Raw genomic sequence first — 26,548 nt, 5'->3', positions numbered from 1 at the left:
CCCCTCACATTGCCTCATCATACCATAAGAACAAACTCCAGTCAGCAATTATTTCAGGCTTCTCAAACTAAGAATGTCTCCTTGCACCAATCTGCCAGAGTTCTTACTGATGTCAGATAGTACCCTACCAGCAGTGGTAGAGATACATTTCAGTAATACTGGTATATATATAGTTTTCCCATTTGTGTATTCCATCCTTAAAACATTATTCCTTGACCTCATATTCCCCTTTAGCTGTTGACTCATTTCTCTGTTCACCTGAATAACCAACATTCCTGAAAGAGTTGACTGCCCTCTTCATTTTTACTTCTCTAATACATTCCTTAACCCACTGTAGTCTAACTCATCACTTGAAAGAAACTACTCTTACCAAAGTCACCTAATCTTATCTACCACTTTAATCTAATCTCATTTTACTCATGCTTTTAGCAGCATTTGACATAGCTGACAGTTACTGAAACACTAGCCTCTATGGTGCCACACTTGATTTCAGTCAGGAAAACAGAAGCCACTTTCTATATTCCACTTTTGAAGGTATTTTGTTTGTTTTGTTTGTTTTGTTTTAATAAAGTGAATTAGAAGGGAAGAAACAGCTAAAGCAAATTTCCGAGAAGCTGTTACTGAAGATCCAGCCAAAAGCACCAACTAGAGTGCTTCTGGTTTTCTTCTTTAGAGAAGGATCTCCCTGACTCTATTTGGTGTGGCATAAAAATATTTTAAATCAGTTTAGAAATTTTGGATTCTTGAGGAAGTGGTATTGAGTCCACTGGATAGTCATATGGAGAAAAATGAAGCTAAATTTCTGGTTTACTTTCACTGAAATGAATTCCAGATTTGATAACCTCTGGTTCTGATTGCTTCTTTGGCACAAGTTATTGCTTAGGCAAGAGTTTTAAAATTCCTGAGTCGTTGAGTTTTTTATTTATTCACACTTTTATTATTTTACATATTTTATTGCATTGTTCTTAGAAATATGTGTTTTCAATCCACCGAATTTTTTTTGTACTCTTTTCTAATGTCATTGGCTTGCATATGTCAAATAATGTTTAGTCTTAATAGTGATGGATGTTTATTTGTCTTGTTCTTGATTTTAATGAGAATGGATATAGCTTTTCTTCATTAAACATAGATTTTTATTATTTATCAAATTAAAGGAGCTATTCAGCTATTATTATTTTGTGCAAGAGCGAAAAAAAAAAAATTGACGCTTCTAATTTTAGCCATGATGCTGAAATAGTGCATTGAACTTAACCTGATGGTATAAGCAACTGTAAAGCTATTAAGGATTTTAGCAGGATCCAGTTTCACAACATAATATTCAAAATGTATCCAAAATTATTTTACATACAACAAACTATGAAAATTGCCTTTTAAAAGAAAAGGCAATCAATAAATGTCAAATCCCACAATTACCCAGACATTTGAATAATCAGTAAAAACTGTAAAGCAGCTATTATAAATATTATAGCCATGCTCTTTGACATAAACACTTTTGTAATGAGTGGGAAGATAGACATTCTTAGTAGAGACATAGAAACCATAAAAAAAGAATGAAATGAAATATTAGAACTTAATATGTTATCTGAAATTTTAAAGATCACTGCACGAGTTCAATAATAAAATGGAGTAGCAGTAAAAAGAATAATGAAGATACCGCTTGAAGATAATAAGTAGAAATTATCTAATTTGAAGAACAGAAATAAAGATTGAAAAAAATTAGTAAAGCCTTAGAGACCTGTGAACAATATTAAGAGTCTAATATTTGGGTCATTGAAGTCTCAGAAGAGGAAAAAGACATTGGTGGAAAAAATATTTGAAGAAATAATGGTCAAAATTTTCCAAATTTGGTGAAAGACATACATTTATAGGTTAAAGAAGTTCAGTGAAATCCAAACAGAGTACATGCAAAGGAAACCATGTTCAGACCCATAATCAAATTGCCGAAATCAAAGATAAAGAAGAAACCTTGAAAGCAGTCAGGGGAAATGACACATTAAATGGACAATAAGGAACACTATAACAACCCTTTGCCTATATTCAATAACTTAGATAAAATGGACAAGTTTTTTAAGACATATACTACCAAAATTTTAAGAAGAAATAAATTCTGTCTCTTAAAGAAACTGCATTTGAAGTTAAAAACCTTTCAACAAAGAAAACTTCAGGCCCAGATGGTTTCACTGTTGAATTCTACCACGCATTTATGGAATAAATAATTCCAATTCTACATAATGTTTTACCAAGAATAAAAGAGGAGGGAACATGTCTTGATTCATTCATGAGGCCAGTATTACCCTGATAGCAGAACCAGACTTTATAAGTAGATAAAACTGCACACTCTTCATTAACCCTCATGACCGTAGCCATTTTGTGCTGTTTACTAAATTGGACCCTTTCCGTTCTGAAAGGGGCATTTATTTGTCTTCAAATTACTTCTGGGTATGGGTTTGCTCTTCCTTTCTGCAGAACCTCATCTAGCACAACTATCTAGGGGTTTACAGAATGTTTGTTCTGTAGGGATGGAAATCCACCCAACATTTCATCCTTCCAGGGACCCCGTTCACAGAGAAGGAGGTGCAGGAATGAGTCCGTGACCATAGGATGTTTTGGTCACATCACCTGCCACACTATCCAGAAGCAGGCATCCTTACAGAGCACTGGAATGACCTACCGAAGGCACAACTGAAGCACCAATCTGGAGGCAATACTCTACAAAGATGGGGTGCCAGTTTATTCATTAAGAGGAGGAGGCTATGTTCACAATGGAAAGTATACATGGGTCCAGGAACAAAGGAGTAGAAGCAGGAGGCCCACTTACCACGGTTGCCAAAGACCCTGTGGAGGACTGTGTGCTCTCATCCCTGGAACACTGGGTTCTGTTGAGTTAGAGGTCCAAGTCCTCAAAGGTAGCATAGTCTTTCCATGGGACATAGTCAGGTCCCATCAAACCAGTCTACAGCTGCTTCCAGGGCACTCTGCACTCCTTGGATCCAGGAACCAGCAGGCAGTTTGAGCTATGACTTGGTTGAGCTTGCGTATATGTCATTCTACAGGGTCTGTCTGGTTTCTGCAGGGATCAGACTGGAGAATTAAATGAAAATATAGGAGCCACCTTTGTATACTTTAGGTCTTTAGTGGCGGTACGAATCCTGACATTCCCACAAGGTTGCAATATTTTAGTTTTTTAAACAACTTTGAGATATAATTCGCATAACATACAATTCACTCACTCAAAGTGTACAATTAGTGTTTTTTTAGTATAATCACAGTTGTGTAACCATCACTAAAATCATTTTTTGAACATTTTCGTCATCCCAAAAAGAAACCCCATGCCCACCAGCTGTCACTCCCTTTTATTCTCTCCAAAACCTGCCCCTCAGGCAACCACCAAACTACTTTGTGTCTCTTAGAATTGCCTATTTTGGGAATTTCCTATAAATGGTATACAATTAGTGTCTGGTTTTTTCTTCAGTTAGCATAATGTTTTCAAGATTCAATCATGTTGTAGTGTATATCAGTACTTTGTTTTTATTGCCAAATAATATTCCATTGTTTGGATAACCACTCTTTATACATACATCAATTGATGGGCATTTGGATTCTTTCCAGTTTTTAACTATTATGAGTAAAGGCACTATGAATATTCGTGTACAGGTTTTTGTGCAGACATAAATTTTCATGAGGGGGTGTGTACCCAGTAGTGAGATTGCTAGGTCACATGAGGAGCTGCTGTTTTCCAAAGTGGCTTTACCATTTAACATTCCTATCAACAGTGTATGAGAGTTCTGATTTTTCCACATCTTCGGCATTACTTACTATCTGTCTTTTTACTATAGTCCTCCTAGTGAGTGCGAAGTGGTATCTAAGTGTGGTTTTGATTTGCATTTCCTTGATGTCTAAGGATGTTGAGCATCTTTTCATGAGCTTATTGACCAGTTATGTATCTTCTTTGGAGAAATGTCTATTCAGATTATTTGCCCGTTTTATAATTGGGTTATTTGTCTTTTTTGTTGTTGAGTTGTCATAGTTCTCTATATTTCAAGATTACAAGCTTCTTGTCAGATACACAATTTGCAAAAATTTTCTCCCTTTCTGTGGGCTGTCTTTTGATGTTATTATTGGTTTCTTTTGAAGCATGACAGTTTTTAATTTTGATGATATTCAATTTCTATTTTTTGTCATTGTTGCTTGTGCTGTTGTCATTTCTAATCAATATTGTTTTAGATTTACTATCTTGACCCTCTGGTCAAGGAGGACAGTCTGAAACTGGAGGACAGTTTCAGAGTTTTCCACTTGACCTTCTCACTAGGAGCTCTTATTCCATAAACATGGAGTCAGTGCGGTGGTGTGAGGAATCCTGCTTCCAGTCTGTCTGTCCCAATTACATACTTGAAAACCAGGAAAATGATCACCAAGCAGATCCACAGAACCAGCGGACTTTAGCCAGGACTCCATTTATTATCTAGTCCCTGTAAGTCCTTGCCCTAATAAGGGAAGCTATGACAATGCTTTGGGTTTCTAGGTATCAGCACATACCTGTTTCCAACAGTGCTCGATATGTCTGAGTATTCATTTCCCCCAATATACAATCACCCAAATAAATGGCCATAGTCCTTTTGGAGGAGGAAGGGAGGGATCATTACAATATACACTTCCTACAGTGAAGCAGAATCCTTCAGAGGATTAGGTCACTTCCTCAATCAATAGCTTTGGATTAGAAATTGGCTCAGGCTGGAGAACTAGACAAGGGATTCTGATTTTTTTACTAACCGAGTCAACTGCCCTTAGCTGCCTGCTTCTCCACTGCTGTCTTATCTTGATTGTACATGTGAAGCAGCACCTTCATTGGCTACCTGCAAGTTTTGCCTCCAGGGGTGCCGTGTTCTATACTCTGCATGTCAAGTCAGGTCTACTTTACTTCCCCTGCAACCTAATCAGCCATTACAATAATTGTAGCCCCTTGATTCTGACAGTGAAATGCCACTAGCTGCCTCTGTTACTGGAAAAGGGGAGGATCATCCCCTCTCATGGCTATTAAGGAGCCCAGCTCTGTGATCACCTCTCCTACCATCAGTCCTGACATGCAGAAGAGAGCCACCACCACACTTCTTGGTGATGCTGCTGCCCCTCTCACCAGCACATGCCTAATGACTGTAGTAAATTGTGTGTCCTTTGGGCCTCCCGTGTAACAAAAATCTGATATGTATTTTGGCCTCATGGAATGTGCGTGTGTGTATATATATATATATATATATATATATATATATATATAATATATACATATATATTATATGTGTGTGTGTGTATGTGTATATATATATATATTTTTTTTATTCCAGCATGTCCACTTTTATTGGCCTTTTTGTTCCTTCCCCTACCATCTGCCAGAGAAATTCAGATGTTTCCACTTGCCTCATTATTTTTTCAGGCTTCTGAGAGCCACCCCAGCAAAAAGTTCGCCTCATTTCATGAGGCCCTCGACAGGATGTTAAGTCCCAAATCAATGAAATCTTGCTATCCAGTCTTATGTTTCTGCTCCTTTGATCATCTTAGTCCCAGGGGTATTTCTCTGACTCCTTCCAGTATATGTTGTTTAGTTCTTACTTTCTTCCCTATGTAATTTCTTTCATCCTATATCAGGCCCAGCTGGGTTATGCTGGAAGTTAACACTGGTTATTACCTTGGTAGCTAGAATAGAAGTTAGAGAAACTCCCGAGGAGGGAACCCTTTTCCTTGCGGGGGAGAAGCCTCTGCAGTGTCTTCCTGCACAGGGGAAGTGCTTGCTCTTATTACAGAGGGATGGGCTACTCTGCAAGCTCAGAGTTCAGGGACCCGTGGAACCGACATCTCGGAGCATCCACCCAGATCCTCCTATCCTGTGTATCAGGGTCCCAGATTTTCCCTGCCAGGGCCCTGACTTGACCTGCAATGGCTGAACATTTAAATGTCTCTGAGCTCTGAAACTCTGTCAACTTTGAGTCTGCTCCCCAGTTAGGTCCTTTTTTCTACTCCAGGAGATGCAGTCTTCTTTATAAGCTACCAAAGAGGCCCTCTGTCTCTCATACTTAATCTTTAGCTGTTTAACTGCCCTTATTTTCTCATTATCTCTCCGTAAGTCTTCAATACAGAAGAGTAATAACTAGGCAACTTCATTGTTTTCGTGGGCATTATTCTTGCTCATTCTTCTAAGTGCCTTAAATATCACTCTGGCAAGGGTGTTCTCCTCCACTGGGACACTCCTCCAGGACACCACCTGAGAAATCTTTAGGAACCGAGCCACTATTTTATGCCTGGGGCTTTATGTGTCCCACATTCAGCTCAGGATGGGGAGTTCCTTGCCTGCTAGGTATATGTGGTCTGGTCCTAAAACCCCACTACCCATACCATCTGTGTTAGCTTGGGCCCTCTGAGAAGCAGACACCAAAATGGGATTAGATATGCAAGCACCATTCTGAGAATATCTCAGCCAAGTTAATGAAGAGTTACCAAGCAAAGGTCGTGTGCTAGGGAAGTCCTGTCTTGGGCAAGAATGGCCAGGCTCTAGACCCCCACTGTGTCTAGTTTTGGAGAGAAAGCAAGGAGAACACAACAAGTAGATTCAAAGGTGCATGGGTAGCTGAGGGCTTTCAATCAACTATGCAGGGTCTCTTGAAAGAGATCTGAAAGACATCCAAGTGGCTCAACTCTGGCTGTTACAGTTGCGATATTAAAGGATGCATATTGTAATCCTTAGAGCAGCCACTAAAAAATTAAAACAAAATTATAGGTAAAAATTCAATAAGGAAAATAAAATGGAATACCAAGAAATACTCGATTAGTAATTTTTTAAAAAAATAAAAGGGAAGAAAAGAGGAATAACGACAAATAGAAAAATAAATAGAAAGATAATGGGCATAAAGTCAACTATCTCAGTCATTTTTTTAAAAAGCAAGATTTAACTATATGCTGTTTACAGGAGATACAATTTGAGTATAAATACACAGACAGGTTAAAAGTAAAAGTACAGAAAACGTTATACCATGTAAACACTAAGCCACAAAACCCCAAACAAAATTCTGATGTGGCCATATTAACATTAGGGTGAAGATGTAGACTTTAGGGTGAAGAATGTTACCAGAGATAAATAGGGACATTTTATGATTATAGAAAGGCTTATTTATCAAGAAGACATACAGTCATAAATTTGTATGTACCTAATAAAAGAGCTTCAAATTATGAAGCAAAAATTGACAAAATTAAGTAGAGAATAAATCAGTCCAGAATAGTTGATTTTATTACTCTTCTCTCAGTAATCTATAAAACAGCTAGGCAAAAAAAAAAAAAAAAAAAAAAAAAGTCAGAAAGTACATAAAAGATATGAAAAACACTATCAATCAACTTAGCCTATTTGGATGTATAGAACATTACATCTAATATCTGAAGAATATACATTCTGCTTATATGCCCATGGAACATTTACCAAGTAGATCATATATTGGGCCAAGTCTGACAGCATTTAAAAGGATTGAGATTCAACAAGTTATGTTCTCTGACTACAGCAGACTTAAAATAGAATTCAGCATCACAAATGTATCTGGAAAATCCACAAATATTTAGAAATTAAGCAACATATTTTAAATAAGTCATGGATCAGAAAGGAAATTATAAATTTAGAAAATATTTTAACTGACTGATAAAGCATAACATATGAAAATATGGGATGGGCTAATTCAGCGCTTACAAAAAAATTTACACCTTCATAAACTTATGTACAAAAGAAAAAATATTTCAAATCAATGATCTTAAGTTTCTACCCTAAGCAAAAAAAAAAAAAAAAAAAAAAAAAATAAAAAAGTAGAGGGAAGGAAATAATGGAAATCAATGAAATGGAAAATGGATGAAAAATAGAGAAAATAAATGAAATCAAAGGTGGTTCTTTGAAAAGATGATTAAATTATTATGCTATAACTAGTTCAAATAAGAGAGAGGGGAAAGAAAACTCATATGACCAATATCAGGAATAAAAGGAATGTCCATCAAACAAAAAAATAAGGTAATAGTATGAGCAATTTTATGGCAATAATTTTAACAACTTAGCTAAAATGGAAAAATTCTTTAAAGGCCAAAAACATAGCAAACCAATATGAATAGCAAACCAATATGAATATTAATTCTGTTAGCAGAATTAAAATTAAAATTTTTAAAAATATAAAATTTTAACAATCTTTCCATTATTTTTGATGATTTCGATTTTCGATTAGAAAAGATGCTTGAAAGTCAGTACTACTTTTCTTTTTTTGTTTCTTTTTTAATGAAATATATTGGGGTGACATTGGTTAATAAAATTATGTAGGTTTCAGTATACTTTTGAATTAGAGATGTTACCAGAAAAATAAGAAACAAAGTCGTTTAGAAATGATAAACCAGGCTCAGGACTCTATCGCCTTTTACTCATTGTTTCTTTTACCGTGATTTTACTTTTACTAAGTGTTCTAACCAGCATTACTTTATTCTGTGATCACAGGCAGCACGTTTATTTCAATCTGAAATTTGCAGATGTATTTATTGCAAGGATAACTAGATCAATTTGTGTGAATCACTGCTAATTCATCACAGCTAGATAAAGAACTGAAAACATATGGTGATTTAGTACTTTCTATATAAAGGAAATTATTATGTGTGGGCCCCTACTTTCCTCTTTGTCATTTATATCATTATTTATACATAGGACATAATGTTTTCAATTGAATGTATTCACATAAAAAATGTCTATTGAGATAATATACTACAGTAAAAACTTGGTTGTTAGGCATTTGGCCAAATGGAAATTGTGGTTAGAAGTTGAAGGGAGCCCTTATATCTTTGAGAAAACATGAAGTTCAAAGAAAGTTTTTGTGGAAAACTGTTACTGGCAGATTAACAAATAGGGGATACTACAAATTGAAGTTAATGTTCAATATCAAATTATAATTAGATCTACACTTATAGCTTCTCAGATGAGGCTAAGGGAGGCAAGTTATAGGAGGGAAAGAAATCACATTAGTTCTAATATACACATATGTACTCTATGCATGAGCATAGTGTGTGAGCATCTGAAAAGGAGCCCCATGCCATTCCCTATACCCCCATGGTGCTCGTTTTGTATCTTTAGCATTCATATTCATCATATTATATTTATATAATGTGTATATGATTGTGTATATCTTTGTATTATGTTACAGAGGCAATGTAACATGTACATTATAGATATTTTTATAAAGAGAAATAAAAATCAACCATAATTTAATCTTCATAAAACCACCACTGATTGTTTGATCTTCTGGTATTTTTGTCAATATATTTATATTCATCCACCTTCACAGATATACACACAAAATTTGTGTGATATTTTTCTATGCTTGTTTCCCAGGCACTTTGCTAATGCTGGTTAACGAGATGGCCACAGTCCCCACCCTCAGTGAAGCGTACTGTCTGCTGTGGACCCCTATGAACAAGTTTCTCAAAATAATTATTAGTGCGCTGAGCATCATGAAAGGGAAAACCAGGTGCTAAGGAGCGAGTATCAGGGGAATATTAAGGAAGTTAGGGGACTCCCTAAGTTTAGAGGATTTAGGAAAGGCCCGCTGAGGAAATGTATCCTTTGGGATGCTTTCAGTTTCAAGTAACAGACTTGACGTAATAGCTAACCTTGGCTTAAACAATAAACACACTTATCTCTAATCACCAAGAAGCATGCAGAGAGGAAGGGTGGTGACTGCAGCAGCTGAGCAGTCATGTCTGACCCAGGCTCTCTGGGATTCTCTAGGCTTTCTGTCCATGGTCATGAGATGCTTGCAGCAATTCCAAATGTCATAGCCTGACATGATGATGTCCAGTGGCAGAAAAGGGAGTTTTCCTTCACGTGTCTCTTTTAAAACTTTTCTAAAAGTTTCCCCAGGAGACTTTGATTCCTATCTTTTGGGCTAGAATTGTGTCATGTGAGTATTTCTAACCCAATCATTGGTAAGGAGAATGGCATTACCCTGAGGGCTTAGAGGAATCAGGATATAGCCCCTGGGGGTGGGGAGGGGACTTCTGTCCCTTACTCACACTGTCATCAGTATTTGAATAAAATAAGAATTCCATTGGCTAGGAAGAAGAGGGGGCACTCCATTAATAAAGCACTAAGTAAATTATGGTATTTCCACACAATGAAATATACATCGGCTGTTTAAAAAGAGAAGTATATGTATTGATCCAGCATTAGTTTCAAAATATATTAAACAAAAGAACAAAAGTGTAGAACATTGTGTATATGATATACCTTTTTGTATAAAAACAGAAAAAAATGGCCTCTTTTATGCTGGCATTTTCAGAAAATACTTCTGGATGGACCTAAGAAACTGTTCACAATATTTTCTCTGAGGGCGAGACAAGGATAAGAGATTTATACTTCACTATATATCATTTTTACTGTTTGGGTTTCTCCCCTGACTGTGTATCTATAATTCATGTTTATATTGTTGATTATAACTGTACAGAGGAACAAAGTAGAAAGACATAAAACATATATATAAAAATGCCAAGATACTTTCTATTTATATAATGCTTTATGCTTATAAAATATTTATCTAATTCATTTAACTTTTTTTTTTACAGTTTTTAGATGCACTTATGTGTCCACACAAAACTTGCACACGAATGTTCATACCGTCATTATTCATTAACGTCAAAATGTAGAAACACCCAAATGTACATCAACAGATGAATGGACAAACAAAATACATATATACATACGATGGGATATTATTTAGTTATTAAAAAGAATGAAGTACTGATGCATGCTACAACATGGGTGAACCTCAAGAACATTCTACTAAGTGAAAGAAGCCAATTACAAAAAACCACATATTGTGTGATTCCACATACATCGAATGTCTGGAATAGGCAAACCTATAGAGACAGCAAGTAGATTAGAGGTTGCTTCAGACTGAGGAGGTTGAGAGGAAACTAGGAGTAACTGCTAAAGTAGTTGCACATGGGTTTCTTTTTTAGATGACGAGAATGTTTTAAAGTTGTGATGGTGGTTACACATTCTGAATATACTAAAAGCCATTGAATCGTATACTTTGAATGGGTCAATTGTATGGTACATGAATTATATCTCAATAAAGCTATTTTTAAAAACATGCTTACTTGTTTTTTTCCTGAATCCACTAGCTAAATTTCCAGGAACTTACTTCAGGTTCTTCATGAGCACCATAGAATAAACTGACACTTACCAATACTTTTGTTGTTCTTTGAAATTTTGGTTACTCCTCTGACAAGCTTTTTTTTTCTCTCTACTCTTTTATGCATTTATGGATTTTCATATTTATCCTTTTTGCAAAAAACCTATTACTAGAATTTTTATTTTTGTTCCTTCTCATCTTTTCTATAAATATAACCCTGTAAACTATTTTTGTGACCATAGATTTACTCCTATTTTTAATAAATTTGTTTAAATATCATCTCATCATAGAATTCACACAGAGCTTAAAAATCAGATAGTATTATGGAGTTTATAATGAAAAGCAACCAACTCTAGAGTCTCATTCTCCATCCTCCACGCTTCCCTGAAGGAAACATTTATAACTGTTTATTTTTGTTATTCTTGTCATTATTTCCATATTGCTGAATAGCTCATACATCCATGTCCCAAATTAACTTCCAGCTATGATAGATGAGTAAATAGCCAACTTATGTTTGGCCCCTCACAGCATTCTAGGATGAAAATAATTTTTTTTCTGAGCATTGCTTTTGAAAAGTTGGATTCTTATTCCTTTGGAGGTGATCCTCCTCTCTCTGAAAACTTTGTTAATTATCTTTATTCTAGTGTTTTAAAATAGCGTAGTGATATGCCTTGTGTGTACAGTTTTAAAAATTCGTTGTTTGGGCCTTTGCTGAGCGTTTCAATTTCAAGACAACTGTTTCCCTTCAGCTCTGAAATTTTTGTGTGAATAATTTATTTAATAATTTTCTTCCCTCTGTATTATCATTTGAGGATTCCAACGAGTTAGATGCACAGTTTCCCAGACCGATTCTATATTTCTTAACCAGAACTCCTCATGTAAACCACAGAACACAAAGTGGTTTGAGTGACTGTTTTCTCACATCTTTGAAGGATGTCAGTACCATTCTAGATACGTAGAGAGAAATTAATAGATAACACACAGTGAATGTCAGGGATCAGCAGACTTTTTCTTAAAGGGCAAGATAGTAAATATCTTAGGTGTTGTGAGCCAGGAGGCAAAAATTGGGGCTATTATGTAGGTACTAATGTATTCATTGAAAATATAACCATTTAAAAATATTTTTAAAATTCTTATCTCATGCTCTGTAGAAAGAAAAAAAAAATGCAGGTGGCTGACTGGGTTTGGCCCACAAGCTATAGTTTGCTTAACCTGTGTTTTAGGTCATTAGGGTTTAATTCTGTTCAGTAAGCAGTGAGTAGTCTGTTTCTAGTCTATTTGAGTGGGCAGGAGAGTACGGTTGTAGGAGACAAGGCTGGAAAGGCAAATTGAACTCATCAAGAAGCATTATTCTATGCTGTTTTGGATTTTATTCTTTAAGCCATGAAGAACAACTTTTGTGTAGGAAAGTAAAGGTGGCCCAAACTGTCTTTTAGGGCAAGTCACTCCAATTATAGTAGGAAAGATTAAAAAGAGAAGTAGTTGCGGTAGGAAGTCCTGTTATGAAGTTATTAATTGTGGCCTGTTGGATTAGATAGTACTCCTATTTTCTTAGAATATTCATCATTGATATTGGATGCCTACATGTCTACTAGATACTTTGACAGACAGCGAGACATCTGATTTTTTTCCCTCAAAATGTTTTTCGTGGCCTTGTCTTCCTCCCTGTTCTCACTGGGACAGTCCCAAGCAGAGTTCTCACCGCTTCATACCTGAGTTACTGGACCACAGTTCCAATGGACTCCAGGGTTGGTGTCTCTCTTTCTCTCTCTCTCTCTCTTCTCTCTCTCGTTCAATTCATTTTACGTATAACTGACAAAATAATATTTACATATGACCTATGTAATTTTCTTTCTCGCCAATCAAGCCTTAACTTCTTTTTAGATTTCAGTGATTTCAGCATGGCTGTACCCTAACTAACCAAATTTTTCATAGCACTTTCTAATAGAAAAAGGTTCTTATCCATTAGATCTTAGAGCATGCTCGTTCTGCTCCCAAGCCTTTCCTTATGTAATCTTGTTGTCGATGTTCTCTATACTTTCTTATTCAGATTCTTCCCATCTTTCAAGTTACAGCTCAAGTTTCCTCTCCTCAAAACTTCTGTTACATCTTCTTAGAAGAGATTATAGTCTTAAGCTGTTTTTCCCTATTGTTTCTAGTCTTTGATTAGGGCTTCCATCCTTAGAGTGGCTCCGGGTTACAATATGACTGCAGGAGTGCCAGCTACCCCACCCAAGTTCCAGGCAGGAGAGAGAAATGCAAAGGGAAAGAGGAACATCTCTCCAATTAAGACCGCCCTATTTAAAGAACTCTTCCAGGAGTCCCATCCTATGACTGCCATCAGATTGGCCTCTCTGGTTGCCTTTAGGTGCAAGGGAGTCATTTTTAGATAGACATTTTCAGAGTCTCAATGTCAAAAAAGTCCAGAGGGCACTATCCAAATGGAAAATGATACATAAAATAGAATGGAGTGTTTGCTATTTTGATCTGGATGATGATGATACAGTACACATATATAAAAAGTCATCAAGCTATATATTTAAGTTTAGTGTACATTATACTTTACTGAATATATGTTATACTTCAAATAAAAAAAAAAACTTTCCCCCAGACTTATGCAGTATGGCGGCTCTGGGCACATTGCTGCAGGTAAAATTAGGATTATGTTCTTAAAAGAAAGGGAGAGTAGACATTGGGCTAGTTATCTGTCATATTCATAGGACATTATCAGTATTTTTGACATGAAAGCAAAGTATTAAACTATCACAGTGTTTAATATTATTTATCATGGGGAAAAATCAACCTATGCATAATCTTGTATTAGCCTCAGTGGGGAAATATATTTATCATAGAGAAAATAAATCTAGTTCTCCACCCCTCGTGTTTTTCCTTACTACTCATTCAGAACACTTCAATACTGACACTTCTGCTCACCAAATGTGTGGAGGGTTCCCCCTCCTCTGCTACACTGGGCAATTCTGTGCAACACCAGCTGGGTGTCCTATATTTTAACTCAATTCTGACTCTATTTCTTGGAGATAACGTCAGATTCCACAGGTTAAGGTCTCAGTCCCATAAGACTGAGCTCACTTCAGATCCTAGTGTAAAGTAGTAGGTCCCCAGGTTACCTACAACTTCTGTCTGACTTGGCTACAAATTTAGGATTCCCATGATCCCCTATTCATATTCCATTATTTTGCTAGAGCAGCTCATAGAAGTCAGAGAAACACTTCCGTATGCTTACCATATTAAAGGATATAATAAAAGATAAAAATGAACAGCCAGGTGAAGGGGACCGTAGGGTGAGATCTAGGAGGGTCCTGAGGGTAGGTAGGAGCTTCTGTCCCTGTGGAGCTGGGGTATATCACCCTCCCTATATGTGGATGTGTTCACCAACCCAGAAGCTTTCTTCACATCGTACTTTGGTTTTTTTTTATGGAGACTTCATCATGTAGACATGATGGATCATTAACTCCATTCTTAAACCTCCTCCCTTCTCAATAGAATGGAGGGTTGAGGCTGAAAATTCTAAACTTCTAATTATGGCTTGTTCTTTCCGGTGACCAGCCCTCATCCTAGAGCCCACCAAAATTCACTTCAGAACAAAAGACACTCCTGTCACCCAGGAAATTATAAGGGTTTCAGGAGCCCTAGGTCAGGAACTGGGGTCAGAGACCAAATATTAGAACAAAATATGTTCCAAGTGCTCCCACCACTTAGGAAATTACAAGGGTTTTAGGAGCTCTGTGCCAGGAACTGGGGGCAGGGACCAATGTGTGTATGTATGTATGTATATATATGTATGTATATTTTTCTATTATCTCACACATTTTAACCTCTAGTATAAAAAATTATTAAATATTTTCTTTGATATTAAGCAGTTTTTAAAATAAGTTTTTAAAGTTTTAAATTACAGTTGACATACAATATTAGTTTCAGGTGTACAACATAGTAATTAGACATTTATATAACTTGCAAAGAGATCACCTTGATAAGTCAGTCTAGTCCCCATCTGACCCCATACATGGTATATTACAGTATTATTGATTATATTCCCGGTGCTGTACTTTATGTCCCTGTGGCTGCTTTACAATTGGCAGTTTTTATTCATAACCCCTTTACCTTTTTCACCCATCCCTGCAACTCCCCTCTCATCTGACAACCATCAATTCGTTTTCTGTATCATGAATTTGTTCATTTATTTTGCTTTTTAGATTCCACATATAGGTGAAATCATGTGGTATTTGTCTTTCTCTAACTTATTTCAGATATTAGGTAAATTTTAACTTGATATTGAAATAGTTCAGCAAAAATGACAGCACCAGCTTTGAAAAATAAAATACAACATGTTAATTTTTTTGCGTGTTAGTTTTTACTCATGTGGAAAATATGAACAATAAGTGAAAACTCAGTTTATACTTCTTTACTGTTTATGTGCTTTTTACAGTAGAAACAACAATTTCCTTTATCAAATCAGTAGTAAAAAGATTCAGAACAGTGATTCCCATCAAAATCAGCATCTATTTTGGGTAGTTCTAACCTTATAAATAAAAAACGAGTAAAATTGATAAGAGGTTAAAAATCTAGTCAATATTTCTAAGTGCTGCCAAACATTTAAACAAGTTTTTTGAAATTTTAATCATTTTTAGAAAAATTGGAAAAATAAGCAACCAAATCCATTTTGTTGTTATGTAAACTAGATGACCTGTGACTGGTCCGCTTTTGTCTTAAGTATCTCATATAATTTATAATATCTTGGGATTGGGAAATAGCAACATTTTCAAGCATTTACTTCTCAGTCCCTGTAGGTTGTTGTTCATTGGTTTTTAAAGAAAGGTTGTGTTTGCCTTACTTAGGTCCATCCGCAGCAGCACCGGCTTCTCTTTGAAGTATTTGATGAAAATCGATTGGTAAGTAATATTATACTTGTGTGAAATATGAAGCCAGGGTATATTTCAGCAAAGCAGCAGGGAAAAGTGGTTTGGGAATCTGTGATGTGAGAAATGATTCAGGGTGGTTATGGAGACTGTGCAACATGTGCAATATGGTGAGGTGGATACAATTTTTTTTTTCTCCTTCTAGGTGCTAGTCTACCCTTCCATCCTCCTTCTGGCACCTTTCCCGATTGTCAGGTCTTACTCAACGCCAGTCATGACAGATGACTAGAAAGACAGCCTCTTTGTTTTGCCTCCCTTCACTCTCATCCGTGTACCCTGGTCGGTGGTCCAGAGTGTCTGGGGCTGTGCCTCCTCACTCCATGGATTTTAGAGAGTTACCTATATCCAGTTACAACATCCTATCCACTCTCTTATCGCCACTCTTTATCAAAGGAAATAATACCGATAAAATAAAGGATTGCCGGCTCTTATAGAGGCAAAAAGCAAAGTTAAACCTGATTTTATATTGTTTAATGACAGTTTTTATTTCTGATTTTCTAAAGACTAACTTCAAGTCCTATTCTCCTAATTTTGTCTTTTTGGGATCCTATTTCAAACCTTCTAGCATCTTACTTTTATATTTAAACCTGTTATGATTTGAACATGAAGGTACAAGAACAGTTATTATGTTCAGAACTTGGTGATTAAACAGTAGCACCAAAAAAAGAAGTTAACAGTTTTTTTTAGCTAACAAACACACTGGAATTTTTTTTAAAAGAATATGTTTTTAGTATTAGACTACATAACATGTTTTTTCACACACTCCCACCCCAAGAAATGATAACTATGCTAGTAACTATGAAAGTATTGCAAAGAAAATCTAATTAGCATCATAATAAGCAAAGAGGCTGTTTTGCTGCCAAAGGAGGCTTAATCACTAACTGGCAATCTCATTTTTTAAGGCCGAGTGACAGATTATGATTTGATTTTTTTTCGTTTGTTTGCGTTTTTGCTTTTGCTACAGAATAGGGAATGTTCTCCCCCGTACAGATGTTTTCCTTCTAGATGGGACCAAGTGAAATTTAGTGTTGGTAGTTTTTCAATTATGAAATGTATATATGAAAAAGTCTATATAATATAAATCTTTGTTTTAAATAATAAGACAAATATCTGTGCTCTTTATTACTCAACTTAAGAAGTAGAACATTACCACAATCTTCAAAAAGCCCCCTGTACCCCCTTCCAATAGCATCTCCTTTTCTAACCTCACAAGTAGTAGCCACTGTCCTAAATATTGTGTTTATTGTTTCTTTGTTTTTAAAAATATTTTTATCATGTAGATATATATCCCTAAAAAAACAGTTTCCTTTTGCATATTTTTCAATTTATTAAAATAAGACGATTCCGAATACATTTCTCTGTGACATGCTTTTTGGTTAAACCAAAAATGTTATATTTGTGAGATTGCTCCACAATAACACATTTTCAGTGATGCATGGTTTTTCTCCATCTGCAAATACCATAATATTTTAATTTATATATTTATCCTTCTTAATAGGTATTAGTGTTGCTTCCAGTTTTTTGCTATTATCAAGTGATGACCATTCTCGCTATGTTTCCTCTTTTAGGGTTTCATGTTTTAGGGTTGAATTACTGGGTTGTGGCATTACTGTTTTATTTCTCTTGTTGTTCCTGACACTGAAGTGAATTTCTCCCTGATTCTTAGGTGCATCATTGGTGAACTATTTTATGTGAGTTATTTGCATGTTGTCCACAAGGAGAGAGAACTCATGTTTGTGCTTTTCACTTTAGTTGTCTAGTCGTTTTTTTTGCCAGTAACTTCAGTAAGATGTGACTCTTCATTGCCACAGTTGATATTTCTCATACTCTGTTCGGTTCATTAACATACCATTAGCATTTACTATGTATAGAGTGCTACGCAGGGCATCATAATATGCCAAAAGAAAAAAAGCATTGCCTCTTTTATTAACAACGGGATATTTCCAGAGTGATAAACATGATATATAAAAGTTTTAAAAACCTTTAAAGCTAAAAGCAAAACAAAAGAATGCATTGATCAGGACATTCTAGATCCCCACACCAAAGGGTCGGAAGTCCTGTTGTGGTTCTGCCTGTGATGTGGTACATGAGCTCAGAGCTCTGGGCAAATCATTCAGTCCTTCTGAAAATACTTTCTCATGTATAAAAAATGGGGATAACAAGATTTGCCTTACCTATTTGATAAATATATTGTGAGGATAAAACCAGGCAATGGCTGTGAAAGCACTCAGAAAAATTTTCATCTAATATAAAGTGTTATTTAACATTCATGGACTCATGCATTTATGGATCTCTGATATCATATTTTTTGTGTTAACTAAAGTATGCCATTTAGCCTTTCTACTGTGTTAGATACTCTGCTATGCCTTAGCAACATAGCTTTTCTCAAGAACCTCACTTTATTAGTAAAGAAATAACTAGAACAGGGTGGTGTGCATCATTCTAATCCTCTGGTTCGTTGCTAGTTCTAGCAGGTAATTGAAGTGTACAGATCGCCTGAGATGTGATAGAAACTATAGCTGTTGGTAGAATAACACGCTTGATTGTATAGCAATACATGGCCTAACCCGCTGTGAATGTCATTTTATCTTTATTCTCTTGTAGCATTCACAACTAAATTAAGAATGTATTCTTTTCCTAGCAAGTTCTCTTTGGAAATGTACAACAAAGAGCACACATATGATTTTAAGCAGAAATAATTTCTGTTCATCTGGAAAATGTTTGCAACATAAGTGATATTTGTTTTGAGAAAGGGTAGGCTTATATTCCTTTATTTTTTAATTTTTTTATTTTTTGCCAATTTTAATACCTGAGATTATAAACTATAGTTTGGTAATGGTGATAGTAATGGTGGTGTTGACAGTGATGGGACATTTCAGAATGATGTGCCTTTAAAAGAATTCTACTCACCAATGCAAAGTTAGTGCTTCTGTATCACTGACCTAAGATAGACCTGCACACATCCAGCCTCCAAAGCCTTAGGAGATGTCTACATTCTACATTCCAGGTGGAAATGTGGTGTTTGTCAGGTTTAGTGGTTGGATTAGTCTGGGTTCGCCAGAGAAACAGAACCAATAGGAGAGAGACTGACAGATAGATAAATGATAGGTAGGCAGATAGAGATTTTAAAGAATTGGTTCATGAAATTGTGGACGCTGGTGAGTCTGAAATCTATGGCAGGCTGAAGACTGAGGTAAGAGCTGATATTGGTCTTGAGCTTGAAATATGCAGGGCAGGCCAACAAGTTGGAAGGAAACTCAGGCAGGATTTCTATGTGGACTCCTACCACAATGTGAAGGTAATCTACTTTACTCAAAATCTACTGATCTAAAAATAGCTTCATAGCATCATCTAGACTCGTGTTTGACCAAATAATTGGGCAAAATAACCCAGCCAAGCTGACACATACATTTTATCATCGCTGTGGACTTTGGCCTTCAAAGTTCTAGTCAGTGATTAGGGTTATCTAGAGCTTATTCATAGCATGTAGATAATCAAATTATTTTCTGTGTAGATCATCAATAATCGAACTGGTCAGACTGTGGGATCCTGAGCTTCAATCTAATCCTAAAATGTTATCTGTTTTATTTCAAAATGTTGTGAAATTCTGTAGGACTTGCATAGATTCCTCCCAGTTGAGGGCTGCTACCACACTCTTGCTCTTCTCCACTTGGGTTAATGTTCTTCTTTTGGCATCTGCTTGGCTAAGGGGCTACGTTTTACCCCAGGTGCCCCAAGTTCATGCAATCTCAGGCCAGAGTCAGCAATGCAAACTGTTCAGCCTCCAGAATTAAACTCAGACTGGACTGCAAGGAAGTGCATAGGATTCTCTTACTTCGCATTTCCTTGGCTGAAGCCCTCTTTGCAAAATTTTCAAGTATCATTTCTTCTTTTTCAGCTATAGTGCTTTCTTGTTATTTCTTTAGAAGTATTAGCTGGATCAACTTTTTTAAAAAAGTCCTGAAAGAAAGCATTAGGCAGTCAGAGGAAATACGGTGACTGTTCATCCAGCCAGCTAGCCTCCTCTCTGATGTTACTTGTGCTTACTTTGTGCCCAGTGTGGGCTCAGGAGGATTGGAAGAAATGTTTAGTTATGGCCCTCACATTCTGGAAGCTTAAGATCTAGTTAGGGGACATGAAACTGATGTTTATAGTGAAGTTTACCAAAGAGAAAACATTTATCTAGTTGAGGTTCATTATTTTATATTAACACTAGAGGAGCTTTGCCTATTAATTGGACATTGTAGGCCACAGGCATGAACAGTTAGATCTCATTGATTAATTAGCCTATAAGAAGTGATCTATTTTTTGACTTCTCAGACCCCTAACTTAATTCAAGAAGGAAAGCTTAAGTTATCTGAAGGCAGAGAGAAAAGGTTAAGACACTTCCTTCTCTAAAAAAAAAAAGCATCATTAGGGAGTATTTACTGAAGTTCGTAAAATCATGAAGGGGATAGATTATACAAAACCAAATAACATAATTTTATTACTAAGTTTGCAATTATTGCATACATTCTGAAACATAGTACTGTCTCATTCTAGTCAGAAGTATAATTTAGTTAATTCCATATTTCTATTGTGTCATGTCTTAATTGATTAAAAATACTGTTTAGAAAATTGTGATTGAGAACAGATCAATCTTAACAGAGTTTTCTTTTTAAACAAAGTGCAAGTATATATTTTATATATTTGCTTTTACTTAGAGAAAAAAACCTTACTTAGAAAAATACAACTTGGGCGTAGTACCATGTGGTGTAAACAACTGAACTATTTTACTTTTTACTTTCCTATGAATGAGCCAGTATATATTTATTACTGAAGTTCCCGCTATAAAATTCAGGTAAGGAGTTTAAATATACCCTAGAGTATTATTTAAAAATAAATTTGTTTCTTTCAACTAGAGTACCAACCTTGGTCTATGACATTTGGGACAGAAATTAAAATATTAAACTTTTATTACCTAGTAAACTGAAAATAAAGTAAAGGTTAAATAAATACAAAGCAGAAAAAATATATATATACAAAATCACAACCTCTATGAGGACAAACAGTCTACTGTTCTCTACTGTGGGAGCTTTATCAGCAGTAGTAAGTAATTCCATCTCTAAGGCAGTGCTAGTACTCAAAAATGTAAACAAGTATGTACTTTGTTTATATAAAGAAATATGCAGCATGGTTTGTATTTCTTTCTAGATATAAAACAGCTAAATGGATCATTTCAGTGTACCAGTAGGGGCCAGCAAAGAGCTCTTAGAGTTTTTCAGAACAAAATTGGCATTGAGATATGTTTATTTGATGTGCTAAATCCTTTTTAGACTTCTTTACTTACCGCAACACTCTCTTAAGTGAATGAATTGCAGAGACAGTGGAATAAAATATCTTGTGTGCTCAAACTACATTGGGGTATAGTTTTTCTGTCTAATCTGCATATATTTTTAATGGAATGTTTGCTTAGCCTATTTCTTGGCAGAGTTTTAATAGTCAAAATATAAATGGCATCATTTAAAGACTGTACTACTTGGCTGGAAAAGGCCTTAAAATTATAGGAGAAATGCCTGGTGACAGCTTCTCTTAAACTTTCTTTTTTCTTGAATGTATACTCAATTTTTGCAATAGTATTAGTAGGCTAATTTTGTATTTCTATCCTTAAGCTTTCACTTTGTATAAGAAGTGTTTTGGAAGCTAAAATATTTATCTATTTGGTTTAATGCTAAATTTTTAATTCACCCACAATTTTAGTATTTCCAAATTGTATAACTGTTTGAATTTATCTTTTAAAATTTAACAGTTTATATTCCTTTCTACAGTAACTAACTTGACTAGATTCCTAGTATGGCTACTATTTGGAAATTCAATCCTCGATTTGATACTCAATTACACGGGGTTTCATTCCTACCAACTTCCTGTAATTTTATCCCTATGGGTAAAAATATTAGTGGTCAAACTCTGCTGGAGAAAGTATAGGCACCGTGATTCACATAGTTAAATGTTCATTTAGTAGAGCTGGAGTGAAAAAAAAATACTGTTTCAACTTGAAATGCTGGAAGATTGTTGTTCTTGTGTTACTCATTCATGCAAATTGGAGAAGGTATAATTGAAACAAGGTTGGCAGTGTTTGAGGCAGTGTGCTGCAGCTGAGCTCAGCTTAAAGGTCGCTGGAAATCAAGTGCTTTGTAAGTGAAGGCATTTTGACTACAAGCAATTCAAGACATTTTGGAAACGTCACTCTCAGGAATGGGTCGTCTTTTTCTTTCTATAATATCTGGTATCTAATGTTTTACTTAGGATAAAGACTACTACTTAAGAGCTCTTTTAGGCACCACAAATGATTTTTTCTTTCGACACAGTGCAGCTGCTTTTAGCCTGTCTACCGACAGAGATCTTTGTTATGACTTTCAGCCCTTAACATGTTTGGAAATGAGAACAAATGGCACAAAGCTTACGATTGCACTTTGCAGCCAGAAGAAGCAATACTTATCCTTTGTCAGAAACCTCCGGAGATGATTTGGATAGCAGTGTTCACATGTGCTTCAAAAGACCAGCACAGATTTCAAAGCCTAACGTTGTTCAAATGAAGCTGACTCCCAGACAGACTGCACTAGCTCCGTTAATAAAGGAAAACGTTAAGTCTCAGGAGAGATCATCTGTTTCTTCACCTGAAAATGTTAATAAAAAGAGCAGCTGCCTACAGATTTCACTACAGCCAACAAGGTACAGTGAATGTCTTCAGTCTAGCAGTGTTTTAGCTGATGGTGATGATGCTTCATTTACCTGTGTCTTGAAGGACGGCATTTACAGCAGTGCTGTGGTTGATAATGAACTGAATGCTGAGAATGATGGTAACTTTTTAAGCAGTTCTGCCATTTGCAGTGGTAGCTTTAGTAACTTTTCAACCAGTGACAATGGTTCTTACAACAGCAACGGTAGTGATTATGGGTCATGCACAAGTATCACAAGTGGAGGTTCATACACCAACAGTGACAGCAGTAGTTACACTTTTGCATCAACTGATGATACTTTTTTGGGTGGAAATTTATCTTCTGAGGGCACCTCCAACAGAAGCGTGCCAAACAGGAATACTACTCCATGTGATTTTTTTCCAAGAAGTACAAGTACAATTCCTTTTGTCCAGGATGACCTGGAACATGGACTAGAGATTATGAAACTGCCCGTTAGCAAGAACTCGAAAATTCCACTAAAACGTTGCTCATCCTTAGTTATTTTTCCTAGGAGTCTTTCGAATACTCCACCAACTTCGACAAGTACAGGTACTCTTCCAAGCAAAGGATCCTATCAAACCTCGCACCAGTTTATTATTTCTCCTAGTGAAATTGCTCACAACGAAGATGGTACTAGTGCTAAGGGATTTCTTTCAACAGCTGTCAATGGAGTTCGGTTATCCAAAACAATCTGTGCTCCCGTAGAAGTAAGAGATGTACGACCACTTCAGGGGAAGGGCTCATCTCAAAAGAAAACTGTTATTGCAAATAGTCCAAATCAGACTATCTTTGAAAAGTCATCTGAAGGATATTCTTGTGTTTCAGTACATTTCACGCAACAAAAAGCAACTACTTTAGATTGTGAAGCAGCAAATGGTGATTGTAAACCAGAGATGTCAGAAATGAAGCTTAATTCTGATTCAGAGTACATGAAGCTTATGCGTAAGACATCTGCGTGTTTACCATCATCCCCAAATGTAGATTATCAAATAAATATCGGTGGACAGTTGGAAAGACCAAATTTACAGATGAACAAGACTCATGCTATTTTACAAAGAAGTATTTCATTAGGAGGAACTTATCCAAATGTTTCCTGTTTATCCAGCATTAAGCACAATTGTTCTAAAGGGGGACCATCTCAATTACTCATAAAGTTTGCATCTGGAAGTGAAGGTAAAGTTGATAATTTATCAAGAAACAGCAACAAAGATTTCAAAAATGAACTATTTAATCCTTTGAAGCATTCTTGTAAGGTAAGTTTCCTTTGGTCTTCGTGAATGTTAATTTATATTAGAAAAACTTTGTGAAATATTTGGTTGAAATTTATTATAACCTAGCAGCTTTATATACCTTCTTGGTCATTAGCTAGCAAGTATTTTGTGGTCATGAACTTTACATTTTTAAGGGATCCCCATTAGTTTTTCCCTCTGTTATTTTACCAATATAGAAAATATTCACTAAAAACAAAACAAAATAAAAAAAAAGCCTTTCCTAAATGATTTAAAACATTTCTGTAGCATAAAAACAAGCTTTACGTAATTTATTTTTTAACACTTTGCTTTGATATATTTTTCCCTCCCCTCAAGTGGCATGGTATTCTAATGTCTAACTCCATATTTTATTCCCACTTTCAAAAATGCTCATTTGTTATTCTCCCCTCCTTAATCATTGTGAAATAAATGTTTATTTAAAATATTAAATAATAAAAAGCCTATGTTAAAATGTGAAAATCTTCTTGGAAATGAACATAGAAAAAATGTTTTTCTAAAATGTGTGTATTTATTAGATCCTTGTTGAAAACTATTATGCTGCAAGTTTAAAGCAGAGGAAAAATAAATGGCATTTTCATTTGTATATACCCTTAACCACAGGAATTTTGTTTCCACCCTATTTTTCTTTAGCTACCAGTTAAGAAAGCCTTCTAAAATGTAACTTACTCTTTTTAAAATATTAAAATCTAAATTTTAGATTTTTAGATTTGTTTTCAATTGCTAGGCATTTCCCATAATTTTTAGTTACCTTACTAATTTATTATTTTGCTAATTTTGATTTATTATATTAGTAATTTAACTCTAGTGAATCTTAACCAAAACAGTTTTTTATGTAGTGTGCCTTTCCAAAGTATGTTAAGTGTTTCGACCTTAAATAGATTTTTTAAATGTCTGTGTTTGGAAGGTCTTGCCAGGCTATTAAAACATTTTTAATACCAGGAAATTAAAAAATTTTTCTGACTAAGCCAATTCTAGATGACAGTACAAAATAGTTTTTGGGGAAAAAACATATCTGTTTATCTGTGCTTATATAACACTCAATATCTATATTTAAGATTTTTTAAAAACTTCTGAACAAGTAGGTTGGTAAATAAAATAATAAGAAATTGCTAGTTTGTTTTCTCACTTTTGAAATTGGTAAATACAATCATTGTTACCCAAGGCCCAGATATTAATATAAGCAACTACTTTACCGAGGATGAATAATGATCAAATTTCATATTCTGATCTATCTTTTAGAATTATTAATTCCATTTATAAAACCATTTAAAAACCATATTTTAGGAGATTATAATCCATTCAACTGTTTTTCCCCTAAAAGAAAGTAATGAGGTGATACTGTGAAGAAACGTATTAATAGTTTGCTAATTGAATTTATGTGCATCTTGTAAATTTATTTTACATTTAATGAAATAATTAATCTGCGTGGAATAATTAACCTAGAAATATCCTTAAAATAGTTGATTTTGTGGTAATAGTATAGTTTGTTATTGTTTATGTTTTTGAAAATGATGTTTTAAATGTTTTTTTAATAAAGTGTGGCTAAATACCTTTTGCATGGCTAAAAATATAAACTTTTATTGGTTTTATTTAAACTTAGGTGAGCTGACAAATATTTTTTTTTTGTGACAGCTAAATGCCTAGTTTAGTGCAGATTCTTTTTGGAGTAGATTATGGATTATAAAATAGTTCAGAAGTATATAATTTGCTGGAGAGCTTTAAATTATTCTCTTTTTTAATGTTTATTAAACAATCTTTATAAAAGTATTATAAACAATATAATAACCAGATCACTATAATCCAACATATACCAGATCTAAATGATTAGTGATAAATCAAGGGCTTCTTTTAAGAGGAAAAGACTAATGTTTTTTTTCTAAACATAGCAGTGGCAACAATAATAGGGTTTTAGAAATAATCCTGTGTTTATCAATAATTATATATTAATCTAATTATAGTAGTACATTGTAACTCATTTATAAATAAACAGCTCCCAAAATATTTCCCATGACTCCAGTTAGTCTGGGTAAGTATTCTGATATGCTGAGTCTGGATTCATATTTAACAAGTTGATATTAGAGTAGCATTTAGTAATGTCAGCTATCTGTACCAAGCAGCCATGAAATTAAATCACTGCTTTGGGAAGGGACCCTTGTTTCTAAAGCACTGAGAGGATTACACATTCTTTTCTTATGTGTTTAGCTACCAGTCTCTAGCAGTGTAGTATCCAGTTTCTAGCTCTCTATAATCAACAGTTCATTAATGGCTAATTTTTTAAACCCAGTGAGAACTTTTACCTGTATCTGCCACAGGGTTCTGTTCTGTGTTTACAACTTAGAATGAAGATGAGACTTTGTAGTCTGCATAGTAGTGTGTATTTTATTTATTTACTTGACAAAAATAACAATAACTGACATAAGCTTATTCTATAT

General features: G+C 35.1%; 1 protein-coding gene across 5 annotated transcripts in view; it reads left to right on the top strand.

The window, feature by feature from the left end:
* Positions 1–26,548, top strand: part of NEDD4 (NEDD4 E3 ubiquitin protein ligase) — a 95,338-nt gene that overhangs the window by 18,870 nt on the left and 49,920 nt on the right. For 2 of the 5 annotated variants that reach the window (XM_036238497.1, XM_036238498.1), the window contains exon 1: positions 21,888–24,098. In XM_036238497.1, coding sequence (XP_036094390.1) covers positions 22,554–24,098 — 1,545 coding nt within the window. In that variant the 5' untranslated portion in view covers positions 21,888–22,553. Of the gene's footprint in view, positions 1–16,045; positions 16,100–21,883; positions 24,099–26,548 lie in introns of those variants that run through there. The other 3 variants (XM_016158379.2, XR_001598542.2, XM_016158367.2) reach the window with 3 other exon arrangements.

The sequence above is a fragment of the Rousettus aegyptiacus genome, unplaced genomic scaffold, assembly GCF_014176215.1.
Source record: "Rousettus aegyptiacus isolate mRouAeg1 unplaced genomic scaffold, mRouAeg1.p scaffold_m13_p_3, whole genome shotgun sequence".
Lineage (NCBI taxonomy): Eukaryota > Metazoa > Chordata > Mammalia > Chiroptera > Pteropodidae > Rousettus > Rousettus aegyptiacus.
This window is presented reverse-complemented; position numbering and strand designations above follow the sequence as displayed.